This window comes from Salvia splendens, chromosome 4 (genome assembly GCF_004379255.2).
Source record: "Salvia splendens isolate huo1 chromosome 4, SspV2, whole genome shotgun sequence".
Lineage (NCBI taxonomy): Eukaryota > Viridiplantae > Streptophyta > Magnoliopsida > Lamiales > Lamiaceae > Salvia > Salvia splendens.
Genome location: NC_056035.1, coordinates 34,273,780 through 34,297,933, shown reverse-complemented (window position 1 = coordinate 34,297,933; position 24,154 = coordinate 34,273,780). Strand labels below are relative to the sequence as shown.

Here is a 24,154-nt window from a genome sequence, read left to right as displayed (position 1 = left end):
TCACAACATTTCAAACTCAAGTATTTAGGAGTTCCTAAATACTTTTTTAGAGTTGAAATAGCAAGAAACAAGAAAGGAATTCTAATATCTCAAAGAAAGTATGTCATGGACTTGCTGAGAGACACTGGAATGCTAGGATGCAAGCCTTCATCAGTGCATATGGATCCATTAAAGAAACTGAGAATGGATTCAGGAAAGCCCATGGAAGGTGCATCAAAGTATAGAAGACTCATTGGCAGATTGCTATATCTATGCATTACTAGGCCGGATGTGACTTTTGTTGTTCATAAATTGAGTCAATATGTATCTAATCCTACTGATGAACATTGGGAAGCTGCAGAGAAAGTTCTGAGATATCTAAAGGGATGTCCAGGCCATGGACTATTCTACTCAAGCAGTTGCAAGCTCAATCTCAACATCTTCTGTGATGCAGATTGGGCTTCATATCAGGACACAAGAAAATCAATGACAGGATATTACTTGTATCTTGGAAGCTCTTTGATATCTTGGAAAGCTAAGAAACAAAACACTATCTCTAGATCATCAGCAGAGGCTGAGTATAGTGCAATGGCACAAGCTACATGTGAGGTGGTGTGGTCTGTGGCCCAGCTTGCTGATTTTGGGATTAAAGTAGAGAAGGTTGTGCCCTTATATTGTGACAATCAATCGGCTATATACATCTATTCGAATCCAGTTTTTCATAAAAGAACAAAGCACAAAGAGATAGATTGCCACACTGTGAGGGAAAAGTTCTTGGAAGGAGTCATTAAGCCTCTACATATCAGAAACAACTTGCAAGTTGCTGATATCTTCACTAAGCCATTAGGGCCGATGGCATTCCATTCTATACTCAACAATATGAATATTGAGAGCCTCTACAATCCATCTTGAAGGGGTATGTGAAAGTTAAAGAATGGAAATGCAAAAAGGAAGAGTTCATGCATGGAATGAAGAGTGAGGGAGCTCACTCATGCATGGGAGAAAATAGGCGTGGAGTTTTTTGATATGGAACATGCGAGAGCTGACTCATCATCTAGTCGGAGTCTAGTCAGCATGGAGTTAGTTAGGAAGGTTGTTAGGAGTTAGTTACTTCAACACAAATATCTTGTTGTAGTATAAATAGCTAGCTAAGAAGCTTTTGTATTATGATTTTTTTGAAGAATCCATAAATAAAATCTTCTTTCCTCTCGATCTAGTTATCCAATATGGATCATATGAATTCGGTTTCATGATTTTCACACAGAGTTTGAACTTTGAAGCCAACAACAAAGGCAATATACAGATCAATATAATGAAATGTTGTTGGCTTTGTTTTGTGTGAAGAATAAACATTGGTAGAATTGATATTCATGAGCTTAGAGAGGCCTGAATTTCTTCCAAAGTTTTTCCTTTTGTCTCAGGCATGATCTTCGCCACAAACACTATTGTCAGCGCGCAAAATGCAGCATAGATCGAAAACGTACCTAAAAATTAAAATTTCAAACGCATTAGAGGTTGATGAAAATTTTTTGAGGATGAAGTGAAGAATGATGCTTCTTACCAGCAGAACTCCAGGCCATCATGTAGTTGAAGGTGAAGGAAATCAACCATGCACCTAACCAGTTCACTAAAACTACAACACTCCCTGCTACACCTTTTATATGAATTGGGAAAATCTGGAAAAAAAAAAAAAAGATAATGTCAACACCACCAACATGTATGTATGTGTGTTTTGTGTTTGGTTGTAATGAAAAATGTGGAGTACCTCTGACATGACCACCCAGGGAACTGGTCCTGTCCCTACAGAGAAGGCTGATATGTATACCTTTTTCACAAATAAAATAAAAAAACATAAATCAGCCCATTACTCTAATAATTGCTTCCTCTACAAATTCATTAAGCTCATTTTTACCAGTACTCCAGACACAGCAAGAAATGGGACACATTCAGCCAAGAGATTTTGCTCCTGTTTTGTTACAAAACCAAACAAAATAAACATTTCTTCAATTTTACAAAAACTGGATCATATACTAATGCTATGTTTGTGCATTGCAATTTGCTTCAAACCTTAAGGAAAAATGAAGCCCCTGTCAAGATGCATCCAAGGCATGTTCCTGCTGAGGATATCTGAAAAACGAAAAAAAAAATCGAATAAATTTTGTGATTCTTGTTTCTGCAAAGGATTTGAATGAAGACCACTCACCATGAGAAGAGGCCTTCTTCCTGATTTATCCATTAGTACTGCTCCAACCATAGTTATAGGAACCTGTCACAAATACTTCTCACTTTAACAATCTTCAAAGTTATACTAGTACAAAATTAATTATTTAATTATTTGTAGCAAATACCTGAATTATGGCATATGCAATAGTCCCAGCTTTTCCTGAAGAAAAACCTGCAGCTACAAATGTTTCACTAGAGTAGAAACCAATCCCATTTATTCCTCCAAACTGCTGAAAAACCATCAATCCCACACCAACCTGAAACGTACACACAAACCTCGGTTACACCAAACAAGCCAAATCTGCATTTAACTCATACACATGAATGGTGTTGATCCTTACAGTGACCGGACGAATGTATTTGGGGTCGAACAAGTCCACTATTCTAACTTTAGGTTGATCTAGTAGAACATCAATGCTGGCCTAAATACACAATAATGTCAAGATAAACGCGTTAAACCAGTCTCAACTGAACAAAACAAATTGAGCACAAAGGAGATGTAGTACTTGAATTTCATTGGCTTCTTGCACTATATCAGCATTCTTGCCGCGAAGTCTGTGCAATGCTGATTCGAACTCTTTCTTCCGCCCTACTTTCGCCTGCAAGAAGCACAGTTTATGGATCCGAATGTTTAGTTTGAATTTTATTTCTTGATCAAATTATTGGGGTGAATCTCACCAGCCATCTAGGGGATTCCGGGACGAAGAATAGGCCAACGAGAATTAAAAGGCAAGGGATCAGCCCTGTGTATATCAAAACATGGCAAGTTAGAAACAGAAATCAGCTATAGCAGAGATTTATGATGATTTTTTTAACCTAAATTTTATTTTTTTGAACTAACCAGTTAAAGCTAATGTTCTCCATGTTACAACTGATCCAACAATGTATGCAGTTGATGCTCCACAGACAATCATAAGCTGAAAAAAATTGTGAGAAAAAACACTTCTTTAAAATGTTATTCTAACTCTCTGTCTCAACAAATTGAGGCCTTTCCCTTACCTGATTCAACGTTGCAAGTCCCCCGCGAAGATTCTTTGGCGCAATTTCAGCAATGAAGACAGGAACCTGTTTGCATAAACATGATTTTAAGACTGGTTCATTTGAAGTAAGACACCATGGATTAAGACAAGATAAAAGCTTACCACATAGGAGAATATTCCTATGCCGTAGCCAGTGCAGAACCTTCCAACATCAAGAAACAGAGCTTCCTGCATTCAAATAAACATTTTACCAAAGAATTAGAGAAGAAGTGAAAATTTAGTATAAAAAATTTAAGAAATCACTAGAAATTATGGTTGAAAAACACGCTAACCATGGAGAAATAGACAGCCAGCCACCCTGTGATGCAGAACACAGCTGACATTCTCATTGCCTGTCCCATGAAAATAACCAAGAAATTTTTGTAAACAGATCAAAATCTGAAGTTTGCAACATCTAAAAAAACTCATGCTATTGGTACCCCTTTTCGACCAACGTAATCTGCGAGTCTACCGCTTGTAACCGCTCCAATCATAGCACCAATGGTTATTATGGATCCAAACATAGAGAACTGCATGAATAATTGGTTAAAGATCTCACCTTTCCATCTTTTTCATTATCAAGAACATTAGAAAAATAAAAGAACTCAATTAGTACCTCAGATATAGATAGATTTAAGTCCTGTCTTATAGCCGATTGAGTAGGTGAAGTATATCCCACCTGCAAAGAAATTAACTTGAGCTACTAAACATTCTTTTTTTTTGGGTTTGATCCCTTTTGTGTTACATATTTGATCTTCACAAGCAACAAAACAAGAAAGCGGACATATTTTCAAAAAAAAAAAAAACCATAGGACTTACACATGATCCAAACTGAAATGATCCACAAACAGCAACACAAGTACTCAACAAAACCATCGAAATCGATCCGTTTTGTTGGTCCGAATCGAGGCAGTTGGCCTTGTGTATAAAGGGCTTCTCCAGGCCATGTTCAACATCTTTGTGTTGATCAATAGCCATATCTATGTTACTTGTGATTAAGAAAAAGAAAAATGGTGCATGCAATAATGGAAAATGGAGGCGTACATTTATACTGGATGAGTTAGGCGTGTGTGTACATGCAGCTGCGGATTAGTAAGATTCGATAAAAAAAATGAATTGAGTTGAGTTGTGCAATCTTAATGATTAGGTACTAAAATAATATTAAGATGGGTGTTTTTAGTAGAATTCATGTGAATTCGAAGCTGTCACTGACGTGGGATCTTGTCTACTTCATATGGAGGGGTCAGATTTTACTCTGCAATTTGTAACAAAATAAATCTACTCTGCAATAGGCATGTGAGTGTGGATATATTGATATGTGCACTGTGATGAAGTGAAATCAAACTATATATGTCATGATTTTCAGATATTGAACCTATGGTTTTCAACTTCTAATAAATAATTTAATTGTATGGGAGATTGCAGAATGGAAATTAATTCAAATTCTGTATGTTAAGTATGGTCTCAATATAAAAAGTGGAAATGCAAACAAGGAAAATAGTCAAAAATAGATAGTAGTATTAGGCAAATCGTGTTGACCTGTATAACTAAAATTCAAACTATTACTTAAATAATGGCAACACAGCTCAGTGCTAGAGAGTGTCTTTAATTAACTTCTGTAAATTTGATTCAAATCTTAAATTGGTTTGTGGAAATTAATAATCAGATATAATTCATGTTAAAAAAAATTAGCCGATCCATCTCCTGATATTTGATTATTGGAAAAACACATATGGAGGTTCTTATACTAGTATAATTTGTTTCATCATGCACTTTTATAAATTTTTGTTTCATCATGTCTTTGTATAAATGCATCATGTTTTATTAAAAAATGTTATACTTTTTTATTTAGTTAGGTCTTTATACCAATACATTTTAATTTAAAAGGTTATATATTATTTTTAATTTAGTTAGATCTTTATTTAGCATACTTCGTAATTTAATTTATTTAATTTTTTTTCTCTTATTAATTTTGATATTAGTTTAGTTGCGAACTTATTATTTGTTGAAAAAATGAAAAAAGTTATTGATATTACATGTTATTAACTTATAGTTTTTTCAGTTTTTCAATAATTCACGAATTCATATTGCAACGGAATATTTTCAACAATATTAACAATAAAAAAGTGCTCATATACTTGCGATCAATGTTTTAAAAACCGGACCGGACCGGCCGGTTCGACCGGTCGGACCGCGAACCGGTAGGTAGTCCGGTCCGGTTCACCCCTTTAAACCACCACTGCATTGAACCGCCGTGAACCGATGGAACCGGCTGGTCGGACCGGTTGGACCGTGAACCGGAAACCGATTTTCTATTTTTTTTAAAAAAAAATTTATAAATTTGTTGTTGGTAGAGGTTGAACTCATGACCACTCTTCTAGTTAAGAAGACCTCTACCACTCCACCACATGGGCTCATTGAACAATTTGAACATTAAATATTTTTATACATTAACCATTAATTTTATCTACAAAAACTAATAATTCATTTTAATTTTATTATTCTTTAATATAATTGTTAATTATAATATATATAATTATCATCCTTTATATTTTAATGATGATCTACTTATCACCTATATTATTATTAGTACCATATAAGATTCATTATTTACTATAAATAAATTTTTTATATTACATACTTAATTTATATACCCTAGCTATTGACATTAATGAATAATCATATCTAAACTAATTAATAAGTACTTAATTCGTATTTAATTATATATTATTTTACGAAATAAATTTTCTTAAATTAATATAAACATTATCTATTTTAATACATGAAATATTAAATTCTTTATCTAGACTAACTAATATTAAATATATATATCTGAATATATTTACTAAATTTTAATATTATTTATATTTATACATCACTAATTATCTATAAGGTTTAATGTTTTGTGATATATTATTAATTGTAAATCATTTACTAAATTTAATACTATATTTTTATATATATTTGCAACAGTAAAACGGTTAGACCTGTGGTTCGACCGGTTGGACCGGTTGAACCGTGAACCAGTAACGTCGCCGGTTCGCTTGCCGGTCCGGTTTTTAAAACATTGCTTGCGATCGAGTTGAACAACTTTTAGTTAATATACCAGAAATGAACAGGCTATCAACCTAAACTAATAATGCTAATAACGGCACATATTATCAATTTCATAGTCAAAACGCAACATCAAATTCATTTTCATAATTATAATTAATAAAGGGGCAAAATACTATACTAGAAAAGTTTTCTTTAATTAAAAAACTTGATTTATCCCATATTATATTATTATTAACCCAATAAACAAAATATATTAAGACGAAGAAAAGTAATACCAAGTTACGAACGAAGTTGCACTTTATAATTTTTATTTTTATTTTTATAGTATTCCTTCATTTAAAGCAATAAAACGTAAACACGCCTATTTTCATATACTTAGATTCATTTAAGAGGAGAGTAAAAATTGTCAGTTATACTCAATTCGAATAAAAGTTTTCAAAATACAATATGTATAAGATCGACGTGTACGGACGAGAAACAAGCTATCATTATATGGAGTACTATCAATTTTGAATTTATTAGTATTTAAAAAAAGAAAATATTTTTTTATAATATCGGTGATCATCATGATTGCTGTAATCAACAAAATCAGTCGACACTTACATTTTGTTGGTTGGATTCCAAATTAAAACTAATACTAATACTAATACTAATACTAATACTAATACTAATACTAATATTATATGGAATTCAACATATATAATCTTGCAAGTTGCACCATCAAATACAAATTATTGTAAAATTGTTTACACCTTACCTTGTCCTGGCTGCTGGTTTCCAAATTTATAAAAAAGGCATTTGTTTTCTTACCGCTTTAGTTAATTATTTATTTATTTTTATACTCCATATCCAAAACCATCATTTTCATACTCCAAATTATAGACGATCCATCCGTTTTTTAAGTGCCAGTATTTGTTTTTTTGCCCATTTTTAATGTCAAAATACAAAAAATTTGAGTAAAATATATATGCTAAGCACTTATCTTTGACACCTTGGTTGTGTTTCTTTCCATTGCTGTAACAAGTGGTTATATAAGGAACTTACGTAGAATCGGGCTAGCATGTCTATTTTGTAGGTGTTCAATTTTAAATTATACGAATTTGATCTCAATTATTTAGCATATAAGATGTGGTTATTATTTTTATACGTCTCTATAATATTAATTATAAACTCAAATATACACAAACAGCCCCTAAGAGCAGATGTAGAAAATTTATTTGCGTAAGCTTAAATCGAATATATAAAATGCAGTGGTTCATATAAATTAGAGATTAGTTTTGGCCATTGATATTTCATATTTGTATAATTTATTATTGCTATGAAAAAGCATTGTTATAATGCATAAATAGCATTTTTTTTGTAAATTTTTTTAGTAATAAAATACTAAATTGATGATCGTGAAATATCTTTATATTATTATCCATTTCTATTTATTATAGAGAGATAATAATTTGATTCAAAAAAATGGTGACATCAGTGAAAAAAAGTTAGGTTTTTGACTAAATTATACTACCAATTATCTCCGTTTCTATATAAACTGAAATCATAACATGCCACATTATAACTGAATAACATCGTATAAAAAATCTATATTATCAAGTTATGAATGATTTTTACAAGATCTAAAATTCATATATATATATATATATATATATATATATATATATATATATATATATATATATATATATATATATATATTTAGAAAAGACACCAGTCTTGTCTTTCAATTTTGAAAGACTAATCTCCACCGTAGAACGTGTTACATGCTTAACCGGGAAATTATTTGAGCTTGTCCAAAGGCCTAGGAAAAAATACTACTTCTATAAAACAAAAAAATTTAATAAAAAAGTTCATCAATGTGCAGTGAGGCTGATTTGGGCTGTTTATTTTAGTAGAGAATCACAAGTATCTTTCTTTTCTTTATTCGTGTTGCGTGACTCCTTTCTGAAAATATCTCCCCTAAACTACTGCATATTTTTGGCATGACATGAAGTTTATATTTTTCTATTTTGGACTATTGTACTGTGTGATTTGCAACAATCAGCACCAATCATTTCGTAAATATTCAAGCAGTGGAGGTCCTTCTTTATAAGCACAGAAATTTACAAATAAAATCCAAAGAAATAGAATTGTTATAGATCCATCTATCTCATCTCACTATTTTAAGAGGCTGTTGTTCATGAATGGGAGCTGTTTTCTGCAGATTGTGTTGTTTCGTAGCAAAGACTGGAACTTGTGCATAAGCTATGGTTGAGTTGATTTATTTGATGCTTCAATTTATAGGGATAATGTGTTTTGAACTAAGTAAATCTCATTCATCTGATTATATCAATGTTTGATCTTCTGAAAGATAATGCTTTTCCAAGAACTTCTCTTTGATACAAAAATTATTTTTAAGGGTGATGGTTTCATTTTGTGATGCTTTTCCCAATAAAAAATCATTTTGATCACAAGGATTTAATGCAACTGGTCTTGATCATAGATTTGCTTTGCTGCCCAGAAAAATATTGATATTTAAAATGGAAGTTCATGCAGTAACTGAGAAACCGTGTCAAATCTACAAACAAAAACAGAAGCAGCATTTAATTAATAGATCAAAAATGATCAATGCAAGTGAGTCCTCAACAATGTCAAAATATTGAAAGATCCACAAATTACTAGTAAATTCCAGGTATAATCCTGCTAGGGACCTTGTCGCAATACAGCTTCCAGTACTTGCCATACCTGCACCAAACAGAAATAATTTCCAATCAAAATGTTACAATCAATGAACACATGATCTATAATCTTACCACATTCATAAATCAAACATGTAATGCAATACTGACCCAGTCTACGATATGCGGGAGTTGTGCTAAAATGAGATTCACGGTGATATGCTTCTATTCATGGCTAAAAGCAACCGGCCGGGATCATTCAATACAACGGTATGAACATGATACCAAGGCAAATCCATGGAAAATACCCCTTTAGTGAAGAAAAATAGACACTAAGTAGCTTTATTGCATTGGAAAGGTTATACCATGACTATCCTATAGACTTCCCCTGTTCAGTAGATTACTTCCTAACAAGGGTTAGGATTCTATATTTTATTCGTAATAATGGAAGAATTATGTTCATAAGAACAACGACAAGCAAATTTATTCTTTACTCGATAAGTACCAATATGCAATGGTGAATTGATATAACATCTACGTGAAGATAATGATGTGTGCTTACTTTGTTTTGCATCTGTCATCATCCCTCTTAGCTCGGTCAAAAAGAAGAATTGTAAGGAACACCACATAAAAGTATGGGAGAAACTGCAAGTTAGATGAGAGGAGGCCGGGGTTAGGAAGGTGTTAAGTTTAAAACTTAAAAATGTTGGTGAGAAGCTTACATGGTCGAACAGAGCTGGTACAGTCCAGAAGAAGGCTCCCAGGATTTCCGGTACATAATGGAAGTGACGAGCTAAGCCCCACCTGTCGAAGCATAATTTACTTTTGTTATTTCTTTACGTATTAAGTTTTGATCAACCCGTGTTCCAAATCATCATTTAGTGAAATATTTTGAGCTGATGAGTGTGAAGCCTGAAGCTAATGTGGAAAGGTGATATGAAGCAATAAACCGCACCAACGTTACGTGTACAAAGATAGGTCTTTGTATGACCGGTAGTCGTTGTGTTTGGAACTTACTTTTACATGTAATGTATTTGGAGCATGACTTACCATCCTGATGTCAGTAAAAGGCTGTTTTTTGTCTGACCGGTAGTAGTTGTGTATGAGGCAACAATCTACATCAAATTTGAAAAAGACAAACTAACAATTTAATAACTCTTTCACCAATACGATAACTAAACAGTGAGATCACGGATCATTATCACTACCTTGGATGGTGCTTTTCCCCAGACCAGGCATTTCCCATTCGTCCTCCTAAATTCTTGCCTTTGCCTGTCACAATCATAGTTTATGTATATGCAGAGTATGCCTGCCACAAGAATCAATATTGCAAGCTGCAAAACAAAGTTAATTAAGGGCAAGTTAGAGATAAGAAACTGATATAAGGTTGAGCAAGATCTCAGTCGCAGAGTACTGGCCATGGCATAAGTCTACTATCATTCAGAATTTCAGCCAAACCATGATTATGCTAATTTGTTGTATATGTAAAAGTTGTGGTTTTATTGTTTTTACTTTCCTATAAGGAACCTGAACAAAGATCTTCGCACCTATGCAAAAAGTAGTAGGGAGGCATCTAAAGAAGCCAAAATCTTGCATATTGCTTTATCACTATTTGACTAAATGCTAAGTAACTGAAAAAATACCTTAACTCCAAGATTCAAAGGGTGATTGACAAGGTACATGCCAGGAGATGTATATATAGATGGGACCCACACCAAACAACCCCAACAGATGTAAAAGCCAGCTGAAAATGCATCAAGTAATTTGGAGTTATGGAAACAACAATCACCCAATCATGAGGAAACTTGAGATACAATCAATATAGTGCAAATGCAAAACCAGACCTCTATCATGAGCTATATCCATTGTGTTCCAATATCCGGCTTCCCACCAAAAGAATTTGGTTACATATACCAACATTAATATTGTGTTAACCAACATAGAATCGGATAGCTTTCCATATGTTTCGTACTGCAGGGGGGAACAACATAGAGTGGCCAATTGCCATCATAAGCAAATTTTCGCATTTTGAGATAGTTAAAGACAACTAAAATAATCACGAGCGAAGACAAGAGTTTCCATGAACAATGATTTCAGGCAGCATTACCTGCTTTATGCAATAGGTAACAGCAAGAACAGCCCAAGACATCATCCCAAATCTGCAGTTTGTGAACACTTTGATATCGAAGTTCTCGCCAATGCGAGGATAAAGCTCCATTCCCTGAAAAGAGATAGCGCATCAATCTTTGACTTCCGGTTAAGTGGTTATTGTATCAGCAAACTAATTTCCACAATTTATGTACAAAGATTCCATCTGTCTTTCATTAAGTTACTGCTTTTTTGTGCTACACAGCTGTAGGGAAGGAAACAAAGATACAATGAGGATATAACCAAATTTCTCACCCAATAGAAATCAATAATTAGGTTTCCAGACGATCCAGAATCTGTTGAAGATGGCGCAACATGACCCTTGAGAAAAATAGAGTAAGTGTCAGATAAAAACATGTACAACTGAGAACAAATGGAATATCTACATAACCAGGAATACTTACTTTGATGTACAAGAATATACAAAAGATGAAGCTCCCTAAAATTAGTGCAGAAAATATCTCTCCCAAATGGTCGTAAACTATTGTAGGATTGAAAATTCCAAACCTGCGAAAAATTACAAAGATATCCATAAACCACCTTGGCTTAAAACATTACTACATTTAACCACTTGTGGAATATATATATCAAGAAACAGTGCTTGAGAGATTTTGAGCAAGAACTACACCTTCGTGTCAACAAGCACTTAGCAACTAACTGCACAATGCTCAGTTTCGAAGAGAATGCCGAAATGAACATTATGATAGTACTTCAGAAATCTAAGAAATAAAGCGTGCCAGTTGTGAGAAAACTCTTCAAAGATCCTTACCACCAGAGGCCAAGATACGTAACCAGTGTCACCACATATGCTAGAACTCCATTAGCCTGTGATAAGAATACGGGAAAACAAAACAAGACTGAAGCCTTTAATGCACGGTGAAAGACACACAAAAGAAACCCAAACACGGAAATCTATATATTGTTTCCACCATAGCAGCACAGACAGACATACTACCTTATACACAGGCTTATTCCCAGCAGGTGAAACCGGGCCCTCGACCCTTTTCCCGGGGAGCAGCAGCTGGAGGGCAGCCTCAAAAGCGGCATAACAAGCAATGATCTTCCATGCAGTGGCAGTGGGCTTTGGCCAGATATCGATCAATCCCTGCTGGCCATGCTGCCTTAGGTAATCCCATGTTTGCAACACGGATCCATCAGCATGCACCATTGTATACCATCTGCACGAACATCATTCAATGCATACTGTGAACAATCGCATCTAATAAAGTCAGTCAACGCCAATGATGTGTTTAGGTCAAGTCGCAGCAAATCCAATTACATAAATCTAGCACTGAAAAATCAATAAAAACAACCGAATCGAGAATCGATCTAGCGACAAAAACGGCTTTCACAGAAGGAGACCACAAAAACCTTCAATTGGGATTCAATAATCGGATTTGATTAGCACCAAAACTAACAAAACAGAGAAAGGGGAGAACTTACAGTAGAATCACAAACGGCGGACAGAGAGATAGGAGAGAGAGCATAGAGGCATAAGTGAGTAAGGGCGCGTGCACCAAATCGGCTTCTGCCCCCATTTCTCTTCGTCTTCGAGAGTGAAGTGAGAAGCTCCGGACTGCAGATTTAAACCAGACGCCAAAAACAGTTATGAATTTATATATGGAAAAGTAAGACAGACGTGCCTACGCATTATCGTAAGTATCCTCTATTTTTTTACAAAAATAAAGTCATTTCTGATCATTTACTACATCACATCCAATCACATTCTCATACCCACACATCTCTCTTCCCTGCCAACACAAATAACTTCAATAATTGCAACACACGAAATCCATAAATCTACCATACCTATAAATTCATCGAAATTTAAGGGCAGAACAAGGAAACAAACTAGGTTGATATCAATGGGTTGTCGAAAGTCTGTGGATTATATACTATACCTCTGACTTCAGTTATTAAAGATGCAATCTTCAGTTTTCGATTTATTTGAAAAAGAAATAGGATAAGAAGCCTAATATTAGGCCTCGAGGAGATTAAATCTACTGCACAGCTTTTTCAATGCAAGAATTATCGATCCCATAATAAGTATAGGAGCATTGCATACCTGAGCAAGAATTAGGAATCTGAGATTTGATTCTAGGTTTGTATCGGTAGTTCACAGGCTTGTGAATTAAGCTAAGACTCTAATATTTCATTAAAAAAAAGTAAATATTAAATGCACAGTGCTCCTCATGTTAAATACTCCATCCGTCCACTTTAGAAATCTCGGTCACTTTTGCACACTCATTTTATAAAAATATAATAGGTAAAGTAAGAGAAAGAATAAATTAGAGAAAACTCTTCTCAACATTATTATCTCTCATGCTTTATCATTTCTCCATTTTAACGATTTATTATCATTTTTATAAAATGAGTGCGAAAAAGTGACCAGGACTCCTAAAGTGAGACGGAGGAAGTAGAAGAGTTAAAATTATGTGATTATTTTTTATAGAGGTTCGTCGTAACATTCTAAATGTTTATTTATCGAAATTAATACTTTAAAAAGTATAGAATTAAATATAAAATTATGAAATTCTTAAACTCGAAACCGTAAATTCAATTAGCATTAACAAAATTTAGTTTGTTGCATATGAATTGAGCTAAGAACTCTACTTTATAAAAAAAAGAAAAACTATTATCTACATATCTTTAAAATGTTAAATAGAGGAGTTAAAATTTTGGAAAATAAATAATTAAAAACAATATAATGAAATTCATAAAATCAAACTGTAAAGATAATTAATATTCACTTATCATGTATCAAACATTAATTTATTGTATGTATTAATTGAGCTACAAACTTTAATATTATGTAAAGAAAATAGAAAATAGTAGGAGTATTTTATAGCTTCAACATATTAAATAAATGAGTTAAAAACATATAATTATTTTATTTGATCGAGTTTTGACCATAACGTTCTAAATATTAAAAATAAAAAATATCAGTTGAATAAAATAATTTATTAAAAACTTTTCTAGAAGCTACATGAAAGTTGATTAGGTTAGTTTTATAATTAAAAAAGTGAACTTACATTTGAAAAAAGAAAATGCAGAGACAATTAATCAAATTAAAAACACAATAAATAAAATTGTAGTACTACATAAAAATAAAAAGTATCCTCTCCGTCCTATAATAGATATCATAGTTGGGTGATGACATGTGATATTAGGAGATGTTATTTTGAGGTGAAAGAGAATTTTATATATTGAGTGAGAGAATTTTTTTTATAAAGTCTTATGACATTTTTATAGGACAAACTAAAAATGAGAAAACACAACATCTAATATTTATAAATCTCATTGCGAAAAGAAGTTGTTCACTTGCAGCAAGACAGGAGTAAGTTTTTTGTAGTGCTAGCGTGACTAGAATTAGAGCTCCTTATTTTGAGACTATAGTGTTCACTCATTATAAATTGCATTTGAAAATTATATACTCAAACGTCTAATATAAACCTTACAAGAATAAAGTTCACAAGGTACACCATTATCATGACCAACAGAGTTACAAAACACCCTAAGATTACAACTATCTTCAAAGCTATGGCAAGATGCACAATCAAGATCCACGTGCAACGCGCTGTACATTCGACTACAGTGTAGCCAAGACAGGCGGCCGTATCTATTTAGGGTTGTCAAACAAGCACCTCCGGATAGTGGTGGCGATCTGGTCGACCTTTTGAGGGTGGAAGAGGGCGACACAGGCTCCCAAACAGATGCAAACGGCAGCAACAGCCGTCATGAGGGGCCGCGAAGTTAGAAATGTACGTGATGACATGAGACTGGGTGATTTTTGTGGCCGATAATGACTGTTGACATTCATGACTACCTCTTTGTTGATGAGAGGAGCTGTTGCAGCAACAGCATCCAGTGATGAAGCCTCTCTTCCCCAGGGAATGTCGCCTAGCGTTTCCTGCAAAGTTTAAAATGGCACCGCAACATCAAATGCCAGTTCCATTTAGATTTTCTGCTATAAGTGATATCAAGAATTGGTCAATTGCCTCTTATTCAGATTTGTGTATTTTTTGAATTTCATGTACATGAACTTCTGATGAACATATTTTGCTTAGGTAAATATCTATTATTGATAAACTGAATATCCAACAAAAACTAGGAAATTTGGTAACCATACCGTTTTAGTGGCACTAGCTTGCACAACGAAACGACCATCTTTGCTTTGATGTTGAACATTTCCATCCGATGCAGAGGTCGCTGCAGGACCTCTATCCTGTGTTCTGTGGTCAAGCATAAGCCGTACAATCCCCATTTTTGTCTTTAATGACCTCATATCGGAATCAGATACTTCAGCAACATCAGTTTTATCTATTGAAGATTCCAACGAGCGAAATACTCTCTCCAAAATTACAGAGGGTCCTTTCTCTATCAGAAAGTCTAACAAATAGTTGAATCTTTGTGCGTCTGAAGAGGTCAATGATTTCCCCGACACTGGTTTCTTCAACGACCATCCTAAATCTAAAAGAAACCCCGAGAAACGTGTTTGTCTTGAGGCTAGGACTCCGCATGCAGGCCTTGAAAGTGGCGCAGGTTGTTCTTGGGAGGATGTTGAGGTATCAAAGGTTCGTTGCAAGATCTCTATTTCTTCGCAAGTTTCTTTATTGCCAAAAAAGATCGGAATGAAGTTTGATAGACCAGACTGGTTCTCAACCTGTACAAGCAGCTCAGTCACGGAATAAGGAAACACAACAATGCCAATGTTTTATCATTCCAATTCGTATTCTTTTTGATGCGTAATGAGAAACAACCACATAATTAGTTTACACAAGAACACCGAAAGAGCAAAGGTGAGTCGACCACAATCCTCACCTCAATGAATGCCGGCCCAGAGAGATTCATGTCAGTTTCAGGAACAGATATCTTAACCAGTTGATGGTTAAAATAGTTGGTCTCTCCTTTCTTACAGCACAGAGACGAGACACAAATTTTGTACGCCAAGTACCGTCCATCACAAGAGACTAGAAATCTGCCAAAGGCAATCGAAGAAACTACTTGTCACCTTGAAGAAATCCATATTAATGAGAAATTGAAATATTACATGAAGATCAGAAAAGGTTAAGCCATATGAAACACAGGTATTCTTGAAAAAGAAGAAACCTTGAGGAATAAAGTCAAGCAATATCTTATCAGGAGTAGAATCCATATATACCGAAACTTAGGTTGGAGCAGGTCACTTCCACAAGCTACAAACTCCATCTGCCTGCCGGCCTCAAAGCAAGTCGGGTAGATATAATGAAGCTTAGGATATTTATCCTTTATGCTGACTGGTATTACTGAATGTGCATCTGTTTTCACAAGAATCCAGCAAGATATCGGAAGGTAATTAGAGATAAATTTTTCTTCCCAGTGCATCAATCAAATAGTCCATAACTCCAGGGAGAAAAATGTTCCACTTATTCCCATCCACTCAAAATATCATAATCTTGGGATAAAATGTAGTCAAATATTCTTAAAGAATCTAACTCTTAAGTCGTCGGCATGCATTGTTTATTGAAAATAGCCGGCATGCATTATTGACTGGAAATGCAAACACAATTTAAGGATATCAAAAGTTTTAAATTTTGTGCCTGCTGTTGATTCAAAGTTAATTTATTCATCTTTAGTCTGAAAATGTAAAACACAGTTCACTTCCTTACACGATAAGACAACTTCAACCGCAAATGAATTCGCAGAACATATCCAAACACAATTTTAAGCGCTTCAAGCTCAATCCAGAAACAGAGCAATCTATTCCTCGGCAGTTTACAAAATTTGTGAAGGTGACGTTCATGAATCGATTGAACTAAACTACAACAAACTTTGAAGGTAGTTTATACAACTAAATCTTTGCAACTGACAAAATAAACAAATAAATTGATGGGTGATCACAGATGTCAACAAACCAAGACCATTAATCATACAGTAGAACTCAAACCAACCTTTTGTGACACGGAATATCATATCATTGACATAAACAAGCATTGTCCCTTTTCCAGATAGCATGCTCCCAGGCGAGCCAATAAGATCTTTTATGCATGAAGCTGGTTTATCCAATAACTGTTCGAGGCAAGAATACAGAATAGCTAGGAATAAGATATCTGTAAGGCCTGTACTTAACAATAAAATGTCCGTACCATGACTAGATACATAATTCAAGAAGGGCGGGCATGGATCATAACTATTTATGAACTATCATATCATGCAAGAAGACGTGTATGAATCCTGATTATTTAGAGGAGCTATATCCAATTGATGTAATCAACATAACTGTAAGCAACAATACAAAAGTATTTAACTATCATTGTTCGTTTCTCTGACACTACATTTAGACTTAGAGTGCAGCCTCCCCATATATATCATTTTATCGTTTATCTTAAGCTCAACTTATGCTATATGGATGAGGACTAAAACTTTACGAGTATCCATATTTGCACCAAAGATATGAAGAATATAGATCTGGGATTACCTTAAGCCACATTGGCTTTGGCATTGCTATGAAAGCTGTCAAAATTGTACAACCTGGACGGATATAACCCTCCAACTCAACAGGCATGCTAGCCAACCATTCAAATATCTAACCAAAAATAGTAAGAAAAATGTTAAACCCATCACTTTACTGATAGAGATAATATTGATATATCTCCCTTATATACTAAACTGCAATAAGAATCTGTTGAATACTTGCAGTCTCAGCCGTCGAGGAAACTCAGCAGGGTTCCAGTCATACAGCTTAAAGGATATTCGACCAGTTGGACACTGAGAGGAGTTTAGAAGCAAAAGGGATTAAACTCAGCTAGAGTGAAAAGTAAATAAAAGACAGATGCATGAGATAGATGGTTACCACGGAGGAAAAATTGTCACTGTAAGATGCAGCGCGTTTAGAGTTTGGACTGTGCTTATGCCCGTTAATATGAATTTCACCGGGTACAGGAAACGGTGCAACCCTCTCACCAAGAAAACTCTGGGCATCTGGATCAGAAGATACTGCCGTGACATGTCCATCCAATTTCAACAATATTTCCTTTTCTTCAATCTGAATGCTCGGACTCGCTCCATCTGGAGCATCAACAATTCATTTAGGATGGTCAAGAACATGCAAAATGCTAGCTAATTCCCCCACAATCGTTTAAGAAAAAAACAAAATCATATCGTGGAGCAATAATTCCTCATAATTTTTCAATTTCTAGCAACATATGATCTTAGGTTCCTTCTAAGATTTAAGTATCTAAACACTTAGAAGCATTCCCCAAATCATAAGGACTGTGGGAAATGAGGTGGTTCAAAGCTGGTAAAATTGTAAATTATCATCTGCACCATATACAACTGTCATACCTTTTCCTCCATCATCATCTTCCTTGACATCATCAACCAAAACAACTTGTGGAGGTTCCTTATCTGTGCCTCCTCTAGACTCATTAGATTTTCTTCGACGTCTGTCATTGTGTTTTTCTAATTTTCTCCGGCAACTTCGTTTACCCTCATCAAAATTGGACAAGAGATGAAACCTGCCAGCATCATGACATATTTACATGTGAGAAAAAATTGCCTAGGGTAAGTTAACTTCAGCGAGAAAGATACAAAACTTCTGCTAACTCCATTACAGTTGAGTTGGATTATGATTTGCATCAATGAAACAAGTGATTGATTTCCTCACTACTCTTACTCAGGCATATATAAGCCTCAACTCAACTTGTATATCGAACTGACATAATCTGCATCCCCGTTAGAAGGAGCATTACCATGAACGACAATGATTTAGTACAGTGCAGAAAATTAAATACCATCTCTTGTAATTTGAAAACCTAATATCCCAAGTGAGAGGGAAGAAAGATCCAATTGACAAAGGAATAAACATAAGCAATACACACCCAATGTTCTATTATTAAATGCACTGGATAAAAAAGGGAACCAATTAACCAACTTCCCGAATAACCATCATGAAACTCACAGAATCAAAATCAATCCATGTTCTCACTTCACAACTGATGAAATCAATCCTCACAGAATCAAAATCAATAGGAAAAAAAAAACTTACTTTCCACACTGCTGGCAGTATCTCTTGCTCTCCCCATCGAGCACCACGACGGCGGCGTGAGCGCACTGGAGGCAGACGCGGTGGCGCTTGTGATAGCCTTTGAGCTCACTGATGTCGGCCTCGCAGCCCGGCACCTGGCAGAGGAGCGGGCCCGCGGCAGGGGCCCGGACCGCTCGGGTCCGCTTCTTCCCGGGGAGAACGGATTCCTCCTCCTCCTCCAATTTCTTGTCCAATTCGGGGCACGCGCACGGAACCACTCCCGCCACGAAATTCGGGCAAAGCAATCTCGGGTCCCGCTTCCTGACCCGGCCCAGACTCTCCGACTGCTGGCTTTGGTCGGATCCGGGCTCCTGCTCCGGCCCTGACCCGGGCTCGGAGATGGCGAAAGGGGTGTTGAGGGCTTCGTCGATGTCGAAATCCAGGAAATCGGACCAGTCGAAGAGGGCGGATTCGGTGGGGTCGGCGGCCGTGAATGGGAGATACACTGGGCTAGGGATTGGCGGCGGCGAGTTGTGCTCCATTTCTTGACTGCGGCGGAAATGCAGGAATTTGGCGGAGTGGGAGAGGAGGGATTACGAAAAAAATTTGATCTTGATGGTTTATCTATGATTTAAAGCAAAGGTGGACTTGGTTGCAGGTTATGGCGGTAGGTGTGTAGGTGGTTAACCGAAGGCCTTTAGAGCATCCACTACGCGTCCCGCGCGGCTCGCGTTCCGTCCTGGAGGGACGGTTCCGCCGCGGGACGCGTTGCAACGTTCGTCCCGTCCCGTAGCCCGTCCCCAGCCGTCCCGTAGCTCGTAGCCGCGAGACAAGGGACGCGTCGTTCCGACACGCGCCCGGGCGACGTGTCGCGCCCCCGATGTATGCGTGACGCCCACTCGCTGGCCCGCGAGTGGGCGTCGTCACGGATGACGCAATAATTCGTTTTTTTTTTAAATTCGAATTTTAATAAAAAAAAAATTATTTTTCAAACGGTAATGTCACCGTTAATTTTTTATTTTCTTTTTTTTTATTTTTTATTTATTTACTCTATAAATAATCCTATTTCATACTCATTTCACACACAAACACACATCTATTCCTCTCAAATCCTCTCTATAACCACTCCAATTTCATCTTAAATCAACTCAAACAAATGGATCCTTTTGAGCAAATGCGTCAACTAATGGAACAATCACTTGAAGAAGATCGACGCCGAGAGGCGGAGGAAGCCGCGCCGCCTCCAAGACGCTCCCGGACATACATCCATCGCAACCGCGCCGCCTCCACGACGCTCCCGGACATACATACATCCATCAACTAATGGATCCTTTTTAATTTTAATGTTGTTTTAATTTTAATAAAGTGTGTTTGTTTTAATTGAATTGTGTTGGAAAAAAAAATAAAAATGAAATTTAATGAATAGTAATTTAAGGGACGGTTAAGGGACGGAGCGTTGCAGTTTCCGTCCCTTAGTTAAGGGATGGAGGAATAAAGTATAGTGGTGCCCTCAAATAGTAGTTTAAGGGACGGTGGGGGGACGGTGGGGGACAGCGTAGTGGATGCTCTTATTATCTGAGAAATCTCAAATAGTGATGACAGAATAATGATGCCTGTTGTAATGGTTTATTCTTTTCATTCAACTTAAGATCAACCGTGCATTACATCAATCTATATAGGAGGAGGCTATACAAAATAAGGTAAGATCTACCCTAATTTTAATTACCTTATTCTCGGTAATTTACAATCAATTCCATATCTCCACAATTTTTTGCACTTTGATTTGATTCTCATAATCTTCTCACATTGATTTACTTATTTCTTTCCAACACTCCCCTCAAGTTAAGTAAGGGGATCATCCATACTTAACTTGCCCAATACTTCATAGAAACTTCTGGAGTCCACAGCTTTGGTAAGAATATCAGCTAGCTGGTCTTCTGATCGGACAAACGGTAGTTCCACAATCTTGGCTTCAATGTTGTCTTTGATGAAGTGTCGATCAACTTCAACATGTTTTGTCCGGTCATGTTGTATTGGGTTCTCAGATATGCTGAAAGCTGCCTTGTTATCACAGAATAATTTGCAGGGTCCGGAAGGCATCAATTCCAACTCGGTCATTAGTCTTTTTAGCCACAGGATCTCAGTCAATCCACTCTTAATTCCTCAAAATTCTGCTTCAGCACTCGACAAAGCTACCACCTTTTGTTTCTTACTTCGCCAGGTGACCAAATTGCCACCAACGAATGTGAAATACCCTGCGGTTGACTTTCAATCAGTTGGATTTCCGGCCCAATCAGCATCTGTGAATCCGTGTATGTCCATATGACCATGCTTCTTAAACATCACTCCATGTCCCGGAGTTCCTTTTAGGTATCTAACGATCCGCAGTGCTACTTCCCAATGGGCTTCTTGGGGTTTGTGCATAAACTGACTCACCACCCCAACTGCGTATGCGATGTCCGGTCTCGTATGTGACCAGTAAATTAGCTTTCAAACCAAGCGTTGATACCTTGTGCGATGAGTAGGTTCTGCTCCTTCTACTATCTGTAGTCCATGATTCTGCACCATAGGAGTATCTGTTGGCTTGCAATCCAACATCCTAGTTTCTTCCAGTAGATCGAGTACATACTTTCTCTGATTAATGAAGATTCTCTTCTTTGATCTCAATACTTCTATTCCCAGAAAGTACTTCAGCAGTCCAAGGTCCTTCATATGAAATTCTGAAAACAAGTTCTGCCTCAACAGTTTGATTTCTTCCTCGTCATCGCCGGTGAGGATCATGTCATCTACATAGATGATCAGGCAGGTAATCTTTCCTTCCCTCTTTTTCAGAAACAAAGTATGATCAGAGTTGCTCTGCTTATACTCGTACTTCTTCATTACTTCGGTGAATCTCCCAAACCATGCTCGAGGTGACTGTTTCAATCCATACAACGTCTTCTTGAGTTTGCATACTTGTCCACTTTTGAAGTCTTCAGAGAAGCCTGGTGGGGCTTCCATGTATATTGGTTTCGAGAGTTCACCATGCAGGAAGGCATTAGTAACGTCAAACTGGTGTAGGGGCCACTCCTGGTTGGCTGCAATGGAGAATAGGACTCGGATAGTGTTGATTTTGGCAACTGGGGAGAATGTCTCGGCATAATCGACTCCATATGTTTGAGTGTATCCTTTGGCCACCAATCTCGCCTTGTATCTCTCAATCGATCCATCTAGTCTCCTTTTGATGGTGAAGACCCACCTGCATCCTATAACTCGCACACCTTCTGGCTTGACACATACATCCCACGTCTCGTTCTTCATCAGTGCAATCATTTCTATCATCATCGCTTTCCTCCAATGAGGCATTCTCATAGCCTCCTCTGCTGTTTGAGGTACCTCTTCTTCTTCATATAGAGCGGTTGTGAACGCCCTAGCCATTTCTATGAGGTTGGCTTTAGCAAGATTTGCTATTGAATACCTGCTCTTAGCCCCGATTCTCTCCGGAATGTATCTTTTAGGTGGAACCCCTCGAGTGTTGCGCTGGGGAAGGATGTACCGACCAGTATCTCCATCAATGGCAGTGACTTCATCTGTGCCAGGATTGTCAATAGGAATAGATGTACTTTCAGGTTCAAGATCGGGAGTTACCTCAGATATCACTGGAGGAGGATACTGCGGCATGGTTGGCTGAGGAGGATCTACAGTAGACGTGACCTGCTCGGCGGTGGCACTAGCTTGTTCTGTTGGTTCCGCCTCGGAGATGCTTGATTGAGACACCAACCAACTTGGGGGTCCACTTATCTCTCCTAGGTCATTTCCACTACTCTCCCCCTGACCTCTAAGTTGGGTTTGGTAAAAATACTCACACTCAAGGAAGTTACAATTCATAGTAGTGATTATTTTCCTAGATGACGGATCATAGCACCTATATCCCTTCTGATTAATCACATACCCAAGAAGACACATTTCACAGCGCACACAGAAAATTTCGTCTGTTCGTGTTTTGGAACGTGTACATAGACAGAGCATCCAAAAATTTTAAGCGGAAGAGTGAGAGTTTCAGGGATTTTTGACATTTTTGAAAGGACTTGAAGTGGTGTTTTCATATTAAGTACTTTCGTAGGAAGACAGTTAAGAAGGTAAACTGAGGTAGCAACTGCTTCTGGCCAAAGAAATTTCGGGACATTTGAATAAAAAAACAGAGCTCGAGTTATTTCAAGAAGAATTCGGTTTTTTCTTTCAGCTACACCGTTTTGCTCCGGTGTATAGGGACAGGAGGTTTGGTGCACTAACCCGTGTGTTTTAAAAAAAAATTCCATGTCTTTATTGACAAATTCCCTCCCATTGTTTGACCGAAGAACCGAGACAGTTTTGTGAAATTGTGTCTGAATCATTTAAAAAAATATGGCAAATTTTTCAAACACTTCAGATTTATTTCGCAAAAAATACACCCAAGTCATTCTTGTGCAATCATCAACAAACAGGAGAAAATACTTAAAACCATGATCACCAGTAATAGGCGCAGGGCCCCACACTTCAGCATGAACTAGGGAAAAATGTCTTTAACAAGCGTATTACTGGATTTAAAATACTGTCTATGATTCTTAGCCAAAACACACGACTCACAAGAAATGTCTTTAAGATGCGAAAATTTCGGAAAAAGTAATTTAAAATAACCCGCAGACGGATGACCCAACCTTCGGTGCCACAACCAAGCTTCCCTATTAGCAGATCCGTGAGCAAGCATCGCGGCGCCACCTTGGTGAGCTATCTCGTCCACATAATAGATGCCTTGACGCTCAATACCACGCCCAATTATCCTCCTCGTCCTGATATCCTGCAACACACAGAAATTCGGGTGCATCAATAAAGTACAGTTCAGCTCCTTAGTCACGTGACTAATAGACATCAGTTTGTGAGACAATTTCGGCACATAGAGACAATTATTGAGTTTCAAATTTGGAGATATTTCAATAGTTCCACTTCCATGTACAGATGTTAATTCGCCATCTGCGGTTTGAATCTGGCTTTTAATTGCTCCATTAAAAGTAGAAAAATCCTCCCTATCATAAGTCATAGTATCT

The 24,154-nt window shown here is 36.6% G+C and overlaps 3 protein-coding genes across 5 annotated transcripts; all 3 read right to left on the bottom strand.

Moving 5' to 3' along the window:
- Positions 1-1,166: 1,166 nt before the first annotated feature.
- On the bottom strand, positions 1,167-4,256 carry LOC121797754 (sugar transporter ERD6-like 16). Its single transcript, XM_042196460.1, has 17 exons — positions 4,041-4,256; positions 3,838-3,900; positions 3,662-3,751; positions 3,515-3,574; positions 3,345-3,410; positions 3,202-3,267; positions 3,044-3,119; positions 2,881-2,945; positions 2,709-2,801; positions 2,544-2,624; positions 2,328-2,459; positions 2,183-2,245; positions 2,047-2,106; positions 1,892-1,945; positions 1,745-1,804; positions 1,541-1,655; positions 1,167-1,463 (listed from the first exon to the last, which is right to left on the bottom strand). The coding sequence occupies exons 1-17, from the start codon at positions 4,197-4,199 to the stop codon at positions 1,348-1,350; spliced, it is 1,419 nt and encodes a 472-aa protein (XP_042052394.1). The 5' UTR covers positions 4,200-4,256; the 3' UTR covers positions 1,167-1,347.
- A 4,583-nt stretch (positions 4,257-8,839) lies between these two features.
- Positions 8,840-13,255, bottom strand: LOC121801269 (7-dehydrocholesterol reductase-like). 3 transcript variants are annotated; one of them, XM_042200721.1, is made up of 14 exons: positions 13,152-13,255; positions 12,530-12,662; positions 12,042-12,264; positions 11,856-11,911; positions 11,491-11,593; positions 11,342-11,407; positions 11,046-11,159; positions 10,783-10,909; positions 10,582-10,682; positions 10,147-10,272; positions 9,989-10,053; positions 9,661-9,742; positions 9,501-9,583; positions 8,840-9,005 (listed from the first exon to the last, which is right to left on the bottom strand). In XM_042200721.1, the coding sequence occupies exons 2-14, from the start codon at positions 12,622-12,624 to the stop codon at positions 8,939-8,941; spliced, it is 1,308 nt and encodes a 435-aa protein (XP_042056655.1). In that variant the 5' UTR covers positions 12,625-12,662; positions 13,152-13,255; the 3' UTR covers positions 8,840-8,938. The 3 variants fall into 3 exon arrangements, with proteins under 3 accessions (XP_042056655.1, XP_042056657.1, XP_042056656.1); XM_042200723.1 differs by lacking the exon at positions 13,152-13,255 and adding an exon at positions 12,988-13,136; XM_042200722.1 differs by lacking the exon at positions 13,152-13,255 and adding an exon at positions 12,896-13,045.
- A 1,213-nt stretch (positions 13,256-14,468) lies between these two features.
- Positions 14,469-19,743, bottom strand: LOC121799592 (squamosa promoter-binding-like protein 7). The gene is made up of 10 exons (XM_042198998.1): positions 19,113-19,743; positions 18,410-18,582; positions 17,919-18,133; positions 17,759-17,833; positions 17,544-17,651; positions 17,017-17,134; positions 16,248-16,383; positions 15,908-16,064; positions 15,216-15,749; positions 14,469-14,996 (listed from the first exon to the last, which is right to left on the bottom strand). The coding sequence occupies exons 1-10, from the start codon at positions 19,631-19,633 to the stop codon at positions 14,706-14,708; spliced, it is 2,328 nt and encodes a 775-aa protein (XP_042054932.1). The 5' UTR covers positions 19,634-19,743; the 3' UTR covers positions 14,469-14,705.
- Between the last annotated feature and the right edge of the window lie 4,411 nt (positions 19,744-24,154).